The sequence below is a fragment of the Saimiri boliviensis genome, chromosome 6 (genome assembly GCF_048565385.1).
Source record: "Saimiri boliviensis isolate mSaiBol1 chromosome 6, mSaiBol1.pri, whole genome shotgun sequence".
Lineage (NCBI taxonomy): Eukaryota > Metazoa > Chordata > Mammalia > Primates > Cebidae > Saimiri > Saimiri boliviensis.
The window spans coordinates 99,650,870-99,667,007 of record NC_133454.1 but is presented as its reverse complement, the minus strand read 5'-3'; the positions used below and the strand labels follow the sequence as shown (position 1 = coordinate 99,667,007).

The following is a 16,138-nucleotide window of genomic DNA, read 5'->3' as shown; positions in this document are numbered from 1 at the left end:
GTAATATCAAAGATTACTTAGCACTTCTCACATTTTATAGATGATCTTTAAGGTCACATGTGTTTAAAATAGTAGCAAGTTAAACTTCACTCTTGAATTATTTACAATCTAAGTCAAACTAAGTTATAATTTAGGATTGTCTTTTAACCAGCCATTCAGAAATATAAAACTAATTGACTGCTGTATGTTTGTGATTGAGAGTGATGCTTTTGCCAACTTGAAAGGATTAAAGTAGACGAGAGTTACAAAAAAAAAAAGGCAAAAAAGAAAGTGAAATTTAAAAATCAAATACCACAACATTCAAACACATGAAATACTTAGCTATTTGTTTAACACAATACATGCAAGACCTATACAGTAAAAACAACAAATAATTGCTGAGAGAAATGAAAGAAATCCAAGAGATATACCATGTTCATGGATTGGAAACCTCAAAATTATTGTGATGCCAATTTCCTGCAAATTTAGCTATATAGTTAACACAATACTCATCAAAATTCCAGCTGGCCGTCTCTTTGAGGGAAAGGGCATAAATTGGCAAGATATTTCTAAAGTATGTGTGGAAATGCCAGAAATGCAAAGGAATTAGAGAGACAAATCAGTTTTAAACAAGAACAAGTTTGAAGGATTTATACTACCTGATTTCTTTTAAAAAATTGTATTTTGATATTTATTTATTATTAATTATTGTTATTTATTTATTTATTTATTTTTTGAGACGGAGTTTCCCTCTTGTTACCCAGGCTGGAGTGCAATGACAGGATCTCGGCTCACTGCAACCTCCGCCTCCTGGGTTCAGGCAATTCTCCTGCCTCAGCCTCCTGAGTAGCTGGGATTACAGGCATGCACCACGATGCCCAGCTAATTTTTTGTGTTTTTAGTAGAGACGGGGTTTCACCATGTTGACCAGGATGGTCTCGATCTCTTGACCTTGTGATCCACCCGCCTCGGCCTCCCAAAGTGCTGGGATTACAGGCTTGAGCCACCATGCCTGGCTTATTTATTTTTTAAATTGACAAAAATTGTATATATTTGTGGTATACTACATGATGATTTGAAATATGCCTACATTGTGGACTGGCTACACCAAGCTGATTGATAGGTGAATTACTTTAGATACTTACCTTTTTTTGGTCATAAAAACACATAAAATCTACTTTCTTAGCAGTTTTCAAGTATACAATATACTGTTATTAACTATAGCCACCATAATATATAATATACCTTCAGTCTGGCTTATATTTCGTGTGCTTTAGCGAACATCTTCCCAGTCCTCCCACTCCTCCTGCAGCCTCTGGTGACCACCATTCTACTCTCTGCTTCTTTGAGTTTCATTTTTTAGATTTCACATATAAGTGAAATTATGTGGTATTTGTGTTTCTGCATCTGGCTTATTTCACTTAAGATAATGCCCTCCAGTTTCACTGATGTTGTTGCAAATGACAAGAGTTTCCTCTTTTTAAAGGCTGAATACTATTCCATTTACACTACTTGTTTTCAACAGCTATTATAAAACTAAAATAATCAAAACAGGATAATATGGGAATAAAAATACACATAAAGAGCAAAGAAGCAAAATGGAGCATTCAGAAATAGACCTACACATACATGAGCAAATCATTCTTGATAAAGTAATTCAGTGGGGGGAAAGACAGTGTTTTTGATAAATATTGCTGAAACAGTTGGATATTTCTGGGTAATGAGAACTTCAAAACCATTAATGAAAATTGATTTAAATCGATCACAGATCTGATTATAAAGAGTAAAACTGTAATAGTTCTTAGAGAAAACATGGGAGAAAATCTTTGTAACCTTGAGTAGGCTAATACTTTTTAGGACACAAAAAATATGAACAGAAAATGATTATGCTTTATCTGAATCAAAAAAACTTTTGCTTTTGTAAATACAGCATTATCAAAATGAAAAGGCAAGCCACAGAATAAGAGAAAATATCCAGAAAACACATATTTAATAAAAACATTGGTTCAGAATATATAAACATTTCTGAAACCTCAACGGTAACAAAACAAACAACTCAATATAAAAATAGGTCAAAAGATGTGAATGAGACATTTTACTAAAGAAATATAGAAATCAACCATTAGTACATGAAAAGATTCTCAGTATTATTCATCATCAAGGAAATGCAAATTAAATCCCTGATGAGTTACCACTATATACACATTAGAATGACTAATATCTAAAAGACTGAAAATACCAAGTGCTGGTGAAAATGTGGAGCAATGGCAAATCCTATATTTAACTGATAAGAATGCAAAATAATATTGCCACTTGGCAAAACAGTTTGATAGTTTCATATAAAATTAAACTTACACTTAAATACAATCTAGCAATTCCATTTTTAGATGCATACCAAGATGAATAACATCTGTAAATACAAAGACTTCTAAGTGAAAGTTCATAGTTGTTTTATTTGCAATTAGCTAAACTACAGACAATCCAAAAGTCCATATACCTGTGAATGGATTAAAAATTATGATATATTTATGCTAAGGACTATTTTTCAACAATAAAAAAGAACGAGCATTGTGGTAAATGAATGAAACCAGGTACAAAATATTAGATGCAATGACATTGTAGAATAGATAAAGTATTCTCTAGTGATAAAAAAAAAAAAAAACAGATAATTGGTTGCTTGGGGCTAGGATATTGAGTTGTAATTGAAAAAGAATATAGGTAATTGTGGAAGCTGTAACTACCACAATGAATATTCTATATATTCATTGTGATAGTTACACATGAATATACGTTGTTCTATCTGCATCAACCACACCTACTTAAAATAGACACAGTTTATTTCATGTAAATTATAAATCCATATAGATTTTTAAAAAATTTTTTTTTATTGCATTTTAGGTTTGGGGGTACATGGGGAGAAATGACATATAGATTTTAAAAACAAACAAAAATAATAATATGATTATAATTGTAATTTGGGCCATTTAATTATTCTTAAGAAAATTTCCTATGGTTATGTACCTGTCATTCACATTCTAAAAATAAAATGCCAAAACACCACAGAACACAAATACACAAGCAATAATTGTGTTTTTAAATCATATTTGTGTTCATTGCCAGTGAGAGCAAATAAATAGATCTGGTGTGAATTCTTTCCCTTACCTTTATGAGAATAGGACAAATAACAGGCCAGCGAATTTAGCTCTAGGATTTATTCAGATAAGCACCTTTTAAGGTAATTAATAAGATGGGTACAAATTTAGCACAATCTTCTTGCATTTTCTGGTTAACATAATGATAATAGTTTCGATTATAAGTCACTTTTTTAAAATGTTGGCCTTAGCAGAGACTTATGCTATGGCATTTTATTACATCTTAATTCCTTGAAAATTCGTATTAGACAGCCTTTCAGTTAGGAAAAAAAAATTCTGTAAAAACAGATTCCCTTTCTCAAAATAATGATAATAAATGGTAGTTCTCTTCTACTGAGCAAGTACAATTAATTGCCAAAGGTGAAGTATTTTTAGTAATCCAAATAATTACTTTCATAATTATCCATTCGTTTTCATAATTTTCAGCTTGAAAATTTTCTTCTAAAATTATTCCCTAGATTTTTAATTAAATGGTTTGCTTTTTAGGTTTATATAGTGAATACTGTTGTAATGTATTTGGCATACAAATTCTCACTGAATTAGCTGAATAAATTTTCATCACTTAAGAAACATGGGACAAAAATATTTATTTTTCTATTAGTTAGGATGAATTTAGCTGCAAATAACAGATTCCTAATTCAAACAGACTTAAGCAAAAAAGGAAGCAAGAAATCCAGAGGCAGGGCAGCTCCAAGCATAGTATAACAGGATTCCAGCTATGATCTCTACAGTTTTCTGGAGTTTCTGCCCTTTCATATGTTGGTAGCAAGATGGCTGCACAGCCAGGTACAACTATACAGAGGCAGAAAAGGACCATCTCTTCTCTATGAATGATTAAGTTCCCAGAAGCCTCTTCTTATGTCTCATTGGCCAGAACTGGGTTATGTGTCTGTATCTCAAGCCTTTCACTAACAAGGGGTGTGAGTCTGTAATAGGTAATTTAGACACATCAAGATAATTTAGCCTTCCTTGAGTCAAAAGGGAGAAGTATGAATACTTAAACAAAATCATTATAGTAAGGATGAGGGTAGAGAATGGATATTGGATAGGCAGCTAACAGTATTACTACACACATGAAGAGGTTTTCTTATTTTATTTCTTAAGACTTGCAAAATATGAGTGCTTTGGTGCTAAGAAGAATTGGTTTTATTTGAAAAAAAATCTTCTGGAATTATGCATACTTTATAGCATAATTGTATAAAATCAGTAAGAAATTTGTCCTAGCTTATCAGAATCTTGATCAAATAATGTTTATGATAAAATGAGTTTAAATTAGAAATAATATGTATTAACACTTTTATTCATTAATTCATAATATTTTTTGACTACTAATGTCTGTCAAGTGCCTGGATATGGTGGTGAGCAAAACCAGCCATGGCCTTGTTTTCATGGAGCTTTAAGTCTAGTGGTGGACAAAGACATTTTTAAAATAAGGCTGGGTATGGTGGCTCACACCTGTAATCCCAGCACTTTGGGAGGCCAAGGTGGGTGGATCACAGGGTCAGGAGTTCTAGACCAACCTGGCCAACATAGTGAAACTGTATCTTTACTAAAAAATACAAAATTAGCTAGGTGTGGTGGCATGCACCTGTAGTCCCAGCTATTCAGGAGGCTGAGACAGGAGAATCACTTTAACTTGGGAGGCAGAGGTTGCAGTGAACCAAGACCATGCCATTGCACTCCAGCCTGGGTTGCAGAGTGAGACATTATCTTAAAAAAAAAAAAAAGACATTTGTAAAATGATCATGTCATTAAATGTGAGTAGGTGGAATAAGGAAGGCTTCTTTCCTTTCTTACGAGGCTACTCTCCCCATTTATATGGTGACGTTTTGATTCCTGGATTACATCCTGCTTGCTCTGCCATGGAGCCTTTTCATATGCTATGTTCTCTGAAATGGTTCCCCAGTCTCAATATTCTCCATGTTTCCAGATAAATCTAATTTATCTCTTCTCAGAGGACTTCTTTATGCTACCTACTCTACATTTAATGATATTATTATTTTACAACTGTCTTTGACCACCACTAGACTAAAAGCTCCATGAGAACAAGAACCTGGCTGTTTTTGCGCACTGCCATATCCAGGCACTTAGAAGATATTAGTAGTCAAAAAATATTTTGAATGAGTAATTAAAAGAAACATATCAATTTGGGAGTTGTTAGTATATAGATGATGGAAGATGAAATGTTGGGGTACCATTTAGATTACCTTAAGAGAGAGGCAGAAAGAAGTCTAGGACTTATCTTGATAAACCCCACTGAATGAATAGGCATGACCCTAGGAAGAAAGTAGGAGACAAAATAGTGGATTATTATATCTCAATATTTGTTTATGCTTAATACGGTTTGGCTCCGTCCCCACCCAAATCTCATCTTTAATTCCCACATGTTGTGGGAGAGACCCAGTAGGAGATAATTGAGTCACGGGGGCAGGTCTTTCCCATGTTGTTTGTGTGATAGTAAGTCTCACATGATCTGATGGTTTTATAAGCAGGAGTTTACCTGCACAAGCTATCTCTCTTCCTGCTGCCATTCATGTAAGACATGATTTGCTCCAGCTTGCTTTCTGCTATGATTGTGAGGCCTCCCCAGAAATGTGGAACTGTAAGTTCACGAAACCTTTTTCTTTTATAAATTGCCCAACCTTGGATATGTCTTTAGCAGCAGTGTGAAAATGAACTAATACAGTAAATTGGTACCAAGAGTGGGGTGCTGTGGTAGATACCTGAAAATGTGGAAGCAGTTTTGGAACTGAGTAATAGTTCAGGGTTGGAACAGTTTAGAGCGCTCAGAAGAAGATAGGACAATGTGAAAAAGTTTGCAGCTCCCTAGAAACTTGTTGAATGGTTTTGACCAAAATGCTGATAGTGATATGGACAGTGAAGTCCAGGCTGAGGTGGTCTCAGATGGAGATGAGGGACTTATTGGGAACTGGAGCAAAGGTGACTTGTTATGTTTTAGCAAAGAGACTTGTAGCATTTTGCCCCTGCCCTAGATATTTGTGAAACTTTGAACTTGAGAGAGATGATTTAGGATATCTGGTGGAATAAATTTCTAAGCAGCAAAGCATTCAATGTGACTTGAGTGCTGTTAAAGGCATTCAGTTTTATAAAGGAAGCGGAGTATAAAAGTTTGGAAAATTTGCAGTCTGACAATTTGATAAAAAAGAAAATCCCATATTCCAAGGAGAAATTCAAGCCAGCTGCAGAAATTTGCATAATTAATGAGGAGTCAAATGTTAATCCCCAAGACAATGAGGAAAATGTCTCCAGAGCATGTCAGAGGTCTTCACAGTAATACCTTCCATCACAAGCCTGGAGGCCTAGGAGGAAAAAATGGTTTCCTGGGCTGGGCCCAGGGTTCCGTGCTGCATGCAGCCTAGAGACTTGGTGCTCTGCATCCCAGCATCTCCAGCCATGGTTGAAAAGGACCAATGTAGAACTCAGGCCATGGCTTCAGAGGGTGCAGGCCCTGCAGCTTCCATGTGGTGTTGAGCCTGCAAGTGCACAGAAGTCAAGAATTGGGGTTTGGGAACTTCCACCTAGATTTCAGAGGATGTATGAAAACGCCTCACGCACAGGCAGAAGTTTGCTGCAGGGGTGGGGCCCTCCTGGAGAACCTCTGCTAGGGCAATGTGGAAGGGAAATGTGGGGTTGGAGCCCCCACAGAGTTCCTACTGGGGCACTGCCTAGAGGACCTGTGAGACAAGGGCCACCATCCTCCAGACACCAGAATAGTAGATCCATTGACAACTTGTACTGTGCGCCTGGAAATGTCACAGATACTCAATGCCAGCCTGTGAAAGCAGCCAGGAGGAAGGCTGTACCCTGCAAAACCACAGGAGTAGAGCTGCCCAAGACCATGGAACCCACTTCTTGCATCATCATGACCTGTATGTGAGACATGAAGTCAAAGGAGATCATTCTGGAGCTCTAAGATGTGACCATCCTGCTGGATTTTGGACTTGCATGGGGCCTGTAGCCCCTTTGTTTTGGACTATTTCTCCCATTTGAACAGCTGTCTTTATCCAATGCCTGTACCCCTATTTTATCTAGAAAGTAATTAACTTGATTTTTATTTTATTTTACTGGCTCATAGGTGTGGCAGTGTCTTTCTTTGTCTCAGATGAAACTTTGGACTGTGGACTTTGAGTTAATGCTGAAACGAGTTAAGACTTTAGGGGACTGTTGGGAAGGCATGATTGGTTTCAAAATGTGAGGACATGAGGTGGAATGATATGGTTTGGCTATGATCCCACCCAAATGTCATATTGAATTTCCATATGTTGTGGGAGGGACCTGGTAGGAGGTAATTGAGTCGTGGGGGCGGGTCTTTCCCATGCTGTTCTCGTGATAGTGTTAAGTCTTATGAGATCTGATATTATTTTATTTTATTTTATTTTAAGACAGAGTCTTGCTGTGTTGCCCAGGCTGATGTGCAATGGCATGATCACAGCTCACTGCAACCTCCACCTCCTGGGTTCAAATTATTCTCCTGCTTCAGCCTCCCAAGTAGCTGGGATTACAGGTGGCTGCCACCACGTCCAGCTAATTTTTGTATTTTTAGTAGAGATGGGGTTTCACCATGTTGGCCAGGCTGATATCTAACTCATGTCCTCATGATCTGCCTGCCTCAGTCTCCCAAAGTGCCGAGATTACAAGCATAAGCCACTGTGCCTGGCCTGAGGTCTGATGGTTTTATAAGGAGAAGTTTCTCTGCACAAGCTCTCTCTCTCTGCCTGCTGCCATCCATGGAAGATGTGATTTGCTTCTCCTTGCTTTCCACAATGATTGTGAGGTCTCTCAGCCATGTGAAACTGTAGTTCCACTAAACATCTTTCTTTTTTAAATTGCCCAGTCTCAGGTACGTCTTTAATAAGAGTGTGATAATGAACTAATACAATGCTCAAAATAAGTGAGAATTTTTAAATATCCTTTGAATTTTTCAATATAGTAGTCATTGTTAGTCATTGTGAGAATTATTTCAGTAAAGTAATGATAAAAAAGCCAAACTGGAACAGGCTGAGAATGAATGGGAAGAAAGGAAAGGAAACAGAGATCATGGACAAATCTAAGACATTTATCTGTAAAGTTGAGGAGTAGCTAGAGGGAGATACCAGGTAGGTATGGGGGGATTTAATTTTCAAGATAGGAGAGACTTATGTTTCAGTGTCAGTTGTAACAGGTTAGTTGAGAAGCAGTAGTTGAATATTATACATGATAGAGAAGAAATGATAGATAATATAAACTGCTTTAAAAGCTGAGAGCACACATAATTTAAAGCATAGTGGAATATTGGCCTTAGGAGCAGGGACTCTTGTAATATAACTAGAAGGAAAAAGAGTGATGGCTGTAGAAATAAATAGGCTTATAGCTTTGATAGCAGTAAGATGAGACTTCAGATTGTTCTCTGATGTAGATCATGTCGTCTGCTGAAAATGAAGAGGCAATTAGGGAAGGAAAGTCTAGATGGAGATAAGCTGATTAGAGATGATTGGAAATACCTTGTGGAAAGTGGGAGAGAGATTGACTAAAGAAATGAAAATAGAAGTCACTGGGCAGTACTGAGGGACCATGGATGTTGGTGATTATGAATGATGATAATGTTGATGTGTTCAGTTGTGTGACTTTCTCCAGCAGCATCAGGCCTCTCAGCATGCACACAGAAAGTGGAAAGTGAAAGTCACCCAGAGTTAGGATATTGCTAGCTATGTGTGGTAAAAGTTATATGAATGAGGAAGAATGACTAGAGTTAGGGAAGATGGTATGCTTTAACATCATGATCCTGGAGGGTTGGGGACAGAGCTTGTTCATTTTTGTTTAATAAGAGGGTTGACAAAAAATTATCTTGAAATAGCATTGTAATACTACTTTTCAAACTTGAGACTGTGTGATATGAAAGAATGAAATCTCACCACTTGGGAGGGCTTTGAAGAAGTTAACCTCAGGAAAACCTAGTTTCTTTTAAAAGAGGTTGTGGATCTACTCAAATTTGTTGATCAGGGAGATATCTTCAGAGTATGCAATGGAAGGGTTTTAGAAATGGATAAAGGAGTTCAGGCTGATTTATACAGAACAGGAAAATATAGAGCTTCATGTGAATGTTGATGCAGTATACCAGAGTAGGAAATGTTTTTCCATAAAAGGCAAACAGAAAGTAATTTCGGTCTTGTAAGCCATAAGGTCTCTGTAGCAACTATCTCAGCCTTGCTGTTATAGCATGAAAGCAGCCATAGAAAATACATAAATGATCAAGTGTGGCTGTTTTACAAGAAAACTTAAACTTTCTTAAGTACTTAAATTTGAATTTCATAATATACCTATCATAAAATATAATTCATCTTTCGATTTCTTTTTTAAGAATTAAAAATATAGAAGCCATTCTTAGCCTATAGGCCACACAGAAACAGACTATGGATAGGAATTGGCTTTTGGACTATAGTTTGCTAACTCCTGCAGTAGAGAATCCTTTGAAAAGAGTGTGTTGGGGAAGTATAAGTTGGGGCTTATGCTTCCAGGCATTAACTCATAAAACCATATTAAAACGTTTCAAAGTTCTCTGTCTTTGAGGAAAACTGACATTGTTGAGTCTGATGGCTTATTGACCTGGTTCATATGACCTGCGGTGATGTCGGTCTAAGTATATTCTCTCATCGGGGTAGTGGCAACCCACAGGTACTGGCCATTCCAGGAGCTGCAAACTCTGTACCAGATATGTTTGGAGGTGGAGGTGACTCCCAGATCATAAACAAGTAGATTAAACTGAAAAGATTGTGGAATATTTCTTCCCAGGTGCTTTTCAAGAAGATTCTGGTTTTACAGCATGATGATTTAAAATTTTAGTATCAGAAGAGTTTCTAAAACTTAAGCTGTATGGAATTAACAGGCCAGGTGCAGTGGTTCATGCCTGTAATCTTAGCACTTTGGGAGGCTGAGGCAGGAGGATTGCTTGAGCCCAGGGGGCTCAAGACCAGCCTGAGCAACATAAGTAGATCCCATCTCTACAAAAATTTAAAAATTAGCTGAGTGTGGTGGGGTACACCTGTGGTCCTAGCTGCTTAGAAGACTGAAGTGGTAGGATTGCCTGACCCTGAAAAGTTGAGGACGCAGTGAGCCATGATCATGTCACTGCACTACAGCCTGTGTTACAGAGCAAGACTCTGTCTCAAAAAAAAAAAAAAAAAAAAAAAAGAAATAACAAAATGCAAATTTGTAAAAGTAATATTTTAACAAGCTTAACAGGTACAGATTAGTAAAAATGCTATTTTAATTAACCTTAATATTATGGCAAGATGACACCATAATGTTTCAATTGTAAATTATAAGAATGACCTTAGAGTAGAAGCTTCATTTCAGGGCTTTTGACAGAAACTTATAGTGATACTAGTGATACTAATTCTTACCACTGATAATTTACTCTGAGAAAATAATTACTGAAGACAAACATTGCTTAAACACTGCAAAGATTGTTCCTTCTGCAAGTAGGAAGGAATGACAGTGTTGCTCATGCATTAATAAATTTCAGTGTTTGATTTTCTAATGCTAGTCTTAAAACTCAGTTAACTCTTAAAACTTGCACAAAGGTTTGGTTTGCACAAACATTTTTACTGATGTTTTAGCTCAATGAAAGGGGGAATCTTTGAGTTAGAAAGTGGTATAACCAGTCAGAATGACTATTATGAAAAAGTCAAAAAACAACAGATGCTGGCAAGAGAAAGGGAATGCTTATACACTGTTGGTGGGAATGTAAATTAGTTCAGCTACAGTGGAAAGCAGTATAGAGTTTTCTCAAAGAACTTAGAACTATCATTTGACACAGCAATCCCATTACCGGGTATATATCCAAAAGAAAAATCATTCTACCAAAATGACACATGCACTCATATGTTCATCACAGCATAGTCCTCAATAGCATAGACATGGAATCATCCTAGGTGCCCATCACCATCAGCAGTGGATTGAATAAAGAAAATGTGATACATATAGACCATGGAATACTATGCAGCCATAAAAAAGAATGAAATTATGTCCTTTGCAGTAACATGGATACAGCTGGAAGCCTATTATCCTAAGCAAATTAATGTAAAAACAGAACACCAAATACCATACGTTCTCACTTTTAGGTGAGTACTCACGAACATAAAGGTGAGAACAATAGACATTGTGAACTACTACAAGGTGAGGGAAGGAGGGACTGATTTTATTAAGGCAGCAATATTTAAAATAATTTTTTAAAATTATTGGAATTTTGGTTGAAATAAATGGGACCATCTTCAAGTAGATTATATTTTTACTTAGTTTAATTGGTAAATTATAACTTTAGAGGATATTTAGATATTTGAACCTTCACTCATAACTAGGAAATATAAATTGTACCAAAGAATATCATTATACTTTTAAATACAGTAATAACTTAATTTGAGAACTGAACATAAGGAATGGAAAGAGAAAGAATGTGAGGTTGTAAAGAGGAGATTGTGTCTTGCTTAGGGTGTATGAGACCAACTGTAGATCTTTAACAGTATTCAGACATGATTGGCTAAGGAGCAATTTGTACTGAATTATCTCCCTCGAGTATTTCTGTCAATGAGGGTAGTGGTGAAAGTGATCCATTTTCGCTTTCACTCCAGTGACAGGAGAATTTTGCCAGTCGGACACCAACTGTGTTAATTAGACTATTAAAATAAAAACAAGCATGGATCCCATGTCAGTGTCAGTCAGTACGTTCTACTCTTCTTTTTGTTTCAAGCCACAGACAAAACTCCAGTTTCTTTTCCTGATACTTCTCTCTTATATTTTGAACATTGCTTTCCCAGCATCTTTTTTTATTTTTATTTTTTGAGACAGAGTCTCACTCTGTCACCAGACACCAGGCTGGAGTGCAGTGGCACAATCTTGGCTCACTGCAAGCTCCACCTCCTGGGTTCAAGCAATTCTTCTGCCTCAGCCTCCCAAGTAGCTGGGACTACAGGCGCACGCCACCATGCCCAGCTAATTTTTTGTATTTTTAGTAGAGATGGGGTTTCACCATGTTGACCAGGATGGTCTCCATCTCTTGACCTCGTGATCTGCCCGCCTCGGCCTCCCAAAGTGCTGGGATTACAGGCTTGAGCCACCGTGCCTGGCTCCCAGCATCTTTAGTAAAGATTTCAGTCCATGGGATGGGGGTCCTAGGTGAGCTTGTGGGCAGTAGTCACTGAAGAAATTGACCCACAAGAGTGAAAAAGAAGGCAGGAAGAATAGCATTTAGAGAATCACTAGGGTTGTTAACGTTCTTTACAAGTGCTTTGTTATTTAACTAGGTAAAGCATTGATGTTGTGAATGATCTCTTCCTCATAAATGAGACAGTTTAAGAATATTCCTGTAACATTATTCCTAATAATGAGCAGGTATGCATTCTTGATTGTGAGAGAAACAGCAGCAATACATTGCTCTGAATTGCTCAGTGCTCTGCATTGCAGCTAGTGTGCAAGAACCTGTGAATATACAACCCTGTGAATGCCATGGGAGCACGTGACACATGGGGACATGATTAGTCATGTATAGGAGTAGATTAGGGGCTGAGAACCTCTGGTATATATAGCAAGAAAGACCAGTCTGTCAAATTAATTTTTTAGTTTAATATTTGCCTTTAAAATTCAACCTGTCATTTGATAGAGCCACTAGATAAACCAAATCAGTCACAATGTTTGAAAGCTGTTCTTCAGGATGAAAGGAAACTACAACTTTGCCTCTATATAAACACTAAGCTATTGAAATACATACATTTTCACAAAGCTAATGAAGTGGTGGGGTAAGGACTAGATTATGGGCTCCAATAATAAAGTAGGGACAGAAGTAAGCAAAAAGAGACAGTATCAGCATCTGAAAGATGGCTTGAGCAGTTAAAAGATATTCTGTTTACTATAAGCATATTAATATAATCAACATTATCTGAGGTTGGGGGCGGTGGCTCAAGCCTGTAATCCCAGTACTTTGGGAGGCCGAGGCAGGTGGATCACGAGGTCAAGAGATTGAGACCATCCTGGTCAACATGGTGAAACCCCATCTCTACTAAAAATACAAAACATTAGCTGGGCATGGTGGTGCGTGCCTGTAATCCCAGCTACTCAGGAGGCTGAGGCAGGAGAATTGCTTGAACCAACGAGGCGGAGGTTGCAGTGAGCCGAGATCGCGCCATTGCACTCTAGCCTGGGTAACAAGAGTGAAACTCCGTTTCAAAACAAAACAAAACAAAACAAAACAAAACAAAAACATTATCCTTCAGTAGTAGTTCTTGGTTATGGAAAAGTAATATTATAGCTGGGTATAGTAAAAATGGATGGCAGAGTACTTTCAGTTTTGATTTGGAATGTATTTCGCACTTTTAAATGACATATGGTGAGTTTCATGTTTTGGAAGTTACTTCTGAAAACCTAGTAACCTGCCTCAGGTTACCTAACACTCCCCAAGCCCCTTCTGTTTCCTTAATTTTCCTCAGCTTGTGAGTAGAACTTTTTCTCTAGCTGAAGCATTTTAAAATCTTCAAGTTGGAAAGATGATTGCCACATTGGGTTCAAGGGCTACATGTAAAATAACAACAACACAATATAATAATATTAAAAAAGTGTGTATTAAAAACCATTGAAGTCTTTGAGACTCATATTCATGAAAAACCTGAAATGTGATTATTAAGTTCAGTTTTTAGTGTGCAAACCATGTAAGTTATCAAGGTGAACTGTGATCAGACTATAATTTATTTTAAGACACTTGGAAAACATTTAAAAGCTAAAGAAAGTAGGTACTTAAAATCTAATTTAAAAGGTAGTATTCTCTCATTGTAAAATAAATGGAACATACAGAAAGTTACACAAATAACATAAAAATCCCTCAGAGTTCTAAAGATCTACCATTTATTAAATAATAGATAGCCACTATTTAATACTCGTTGCATTTTGTTTCTTTCTTTTTTACTAATGCTTGAGTGTGTGTGTGTGTTTTTTAAAGTACAATTGGGATCTAACAATTTTAACTGCTTTTAAATTTCATATATTAGAACATTTTATAAATCATTAAATTTTATGTTACAATGTAATTTTTAGTAGCTGTGTAGTATAGAAAGGAGTTTAAATGTGTATTCCCTTTAACCAGAGTTTACTTTACTAAATTATTTACAGTTTTTTTATTTTTCTGCACAGATTTTAGATACTTGCACAATGAGAATGAATCTAAATTTACCAGCCAGATATTTTTATGATTTGTATGGCAGAAAAATTGAAGATATTTCAAAAGGTAAGTGGCAAAGATTTTTGTAAACCATTTGATAATATTTTGAAAGACATTTATATCTTGCTTTTGCTTTAGACATTTAAAAGAAAAACATATACTAAAACATAGTTTAATTATAGCATGGATAAATACTCTTATGCAAAGGGAAATTGTAAAAGGACATTAAGATTTTAGGAATCTTTTATTTCAGCACAAGTTTGGAATGTTTAAAAAATTGATGGGTATTTTAACTTTAGTAAACCATAATTAAATAAAAATAATTAATAAATGTTATAATGTAACAACCAATTTATATAGGATACAGCTTTCCAAAGACAAATTAGAGAAATTGCATTACTGTATGATCAGATAAAGGTGTTAAATGTTTTGGAAAACATTTAAAACTTCTAGAGCTTATTCAAAAGTTACCAAATGGTATACCACTCTAGATGTAGTTCAGTTTGGAGCCACTAGGAAGAACTCTCTACTAAATGTGTCTGTCAGTGGTATCCTGATAAATGTTAACAATTGACTCTGAAAAAAAATAAAAGCCCTGATTTGTAGCATTTAGCAACTGCATGGTGTAGGTGCTCCTACCATGGCCAATCTCAGGCTACCACTGAATACCACTGAGTTCAGAGGGAAGGGTTTTAAGTCACTGAATAAAGAATTTGGAGAAGAGAGGAGAACAGTTACTTTTTGCAGACTAGTACAAGTTGGCTGTAGCACATCATTGTCCCTCAAAGTATATATATATATCGTGTTACAGAATTGACAGATTAGGAATTAATTTGACAATAGAAAAATTCACGCATTAGGTCCTTGCATTATTAACTCTACTACTACATAGTACTTATTCTGGACCAGGCACTGTTCTAAGCTCATCACAAATGTTAACTCATTTAGTTCTCAGAGAAACTAGAATTTCTATTTATTGTATTAACTGAGGTGCAGAGAAGTTAGGTAATTTATTCAGCATCACACAACTAGCAAGTGGTGGAGTTGGGATTCAAAGTTTAGCAGGCTGGCTCCAGTAGCAGCACTTTTAACCATTGTACTCTGTCCTCTCTCTCTCTTTCTGCTTCCCTCTGTCTTTTCACATCACCGTCTCATCTATGTCAGAACTACATTTGTTTTCCTAGTACTTTACCTACAGGGTGTAATTAGTTTATTGTTTTGTTACTTTTTTTTGGTATATGCACCATTCCTACCAGACTACAGACTTCCTGGGAACAGGCACTCAATAAATGAATCTCGGATGACTCTCCCACATGATCTGTTTCTACCACAATATAACATAAAAGAGGGCAAGAACAGAGACTATCTTTGTTGTAATACCGGTAATTAGCACAGTGCCTGGGACATAGGTGACACTCATAAATGTGGCATGAATGAATGAAACTGTCTACTTTTGGACATTTAGTTGGTTCCGCTGTTATTTTTTTAATACACTGTTTTCTAAAATACTTTTAATAGCTACTAGTAATTGTACCAGGCAATCTTAATAGCTACTATTAAAAGTAGTTCATCTTTGGCCAAGAAAAAAAAGTTATGAAATGTGCTTTAAAATAATTTCATTGTCTTTGTCAAAAGAGATTAGCCATATAATATCTCTAAAAGTACTGTTTTGTTTTGCTAACCTCTGAAAAGAAATACCACATTAGTGAGTTTAAATGTGTCATTGACATGGTTCTATCACTTCATCCAAACTTGAACTTCATGCTTGAGGAGGGCCAAGATATTAAATAATATGCCTTTAACT

At 36.2% G+C, this 16,138-nt stretch overlaps 1 protein-coding gene across 1 annotated transcript in view; it reads left to right on the top strand.

Moving 5' to 3' along the window:
• DCDC1 (doublecortin domain containing 1) overlaps positions 1-16,138 on the top strand; it is a 490,018-nt gene that overhangs the window by 53,447 nt on the left and 420,433 nt on the right. Inside the window, 1 exon segment of the mRNA XM_010332310.2 lies at positions 14,307-14,400. Coding sequence (XP_010330612.2) covers positions 14,307-14,400 — 94 coding nt within the window.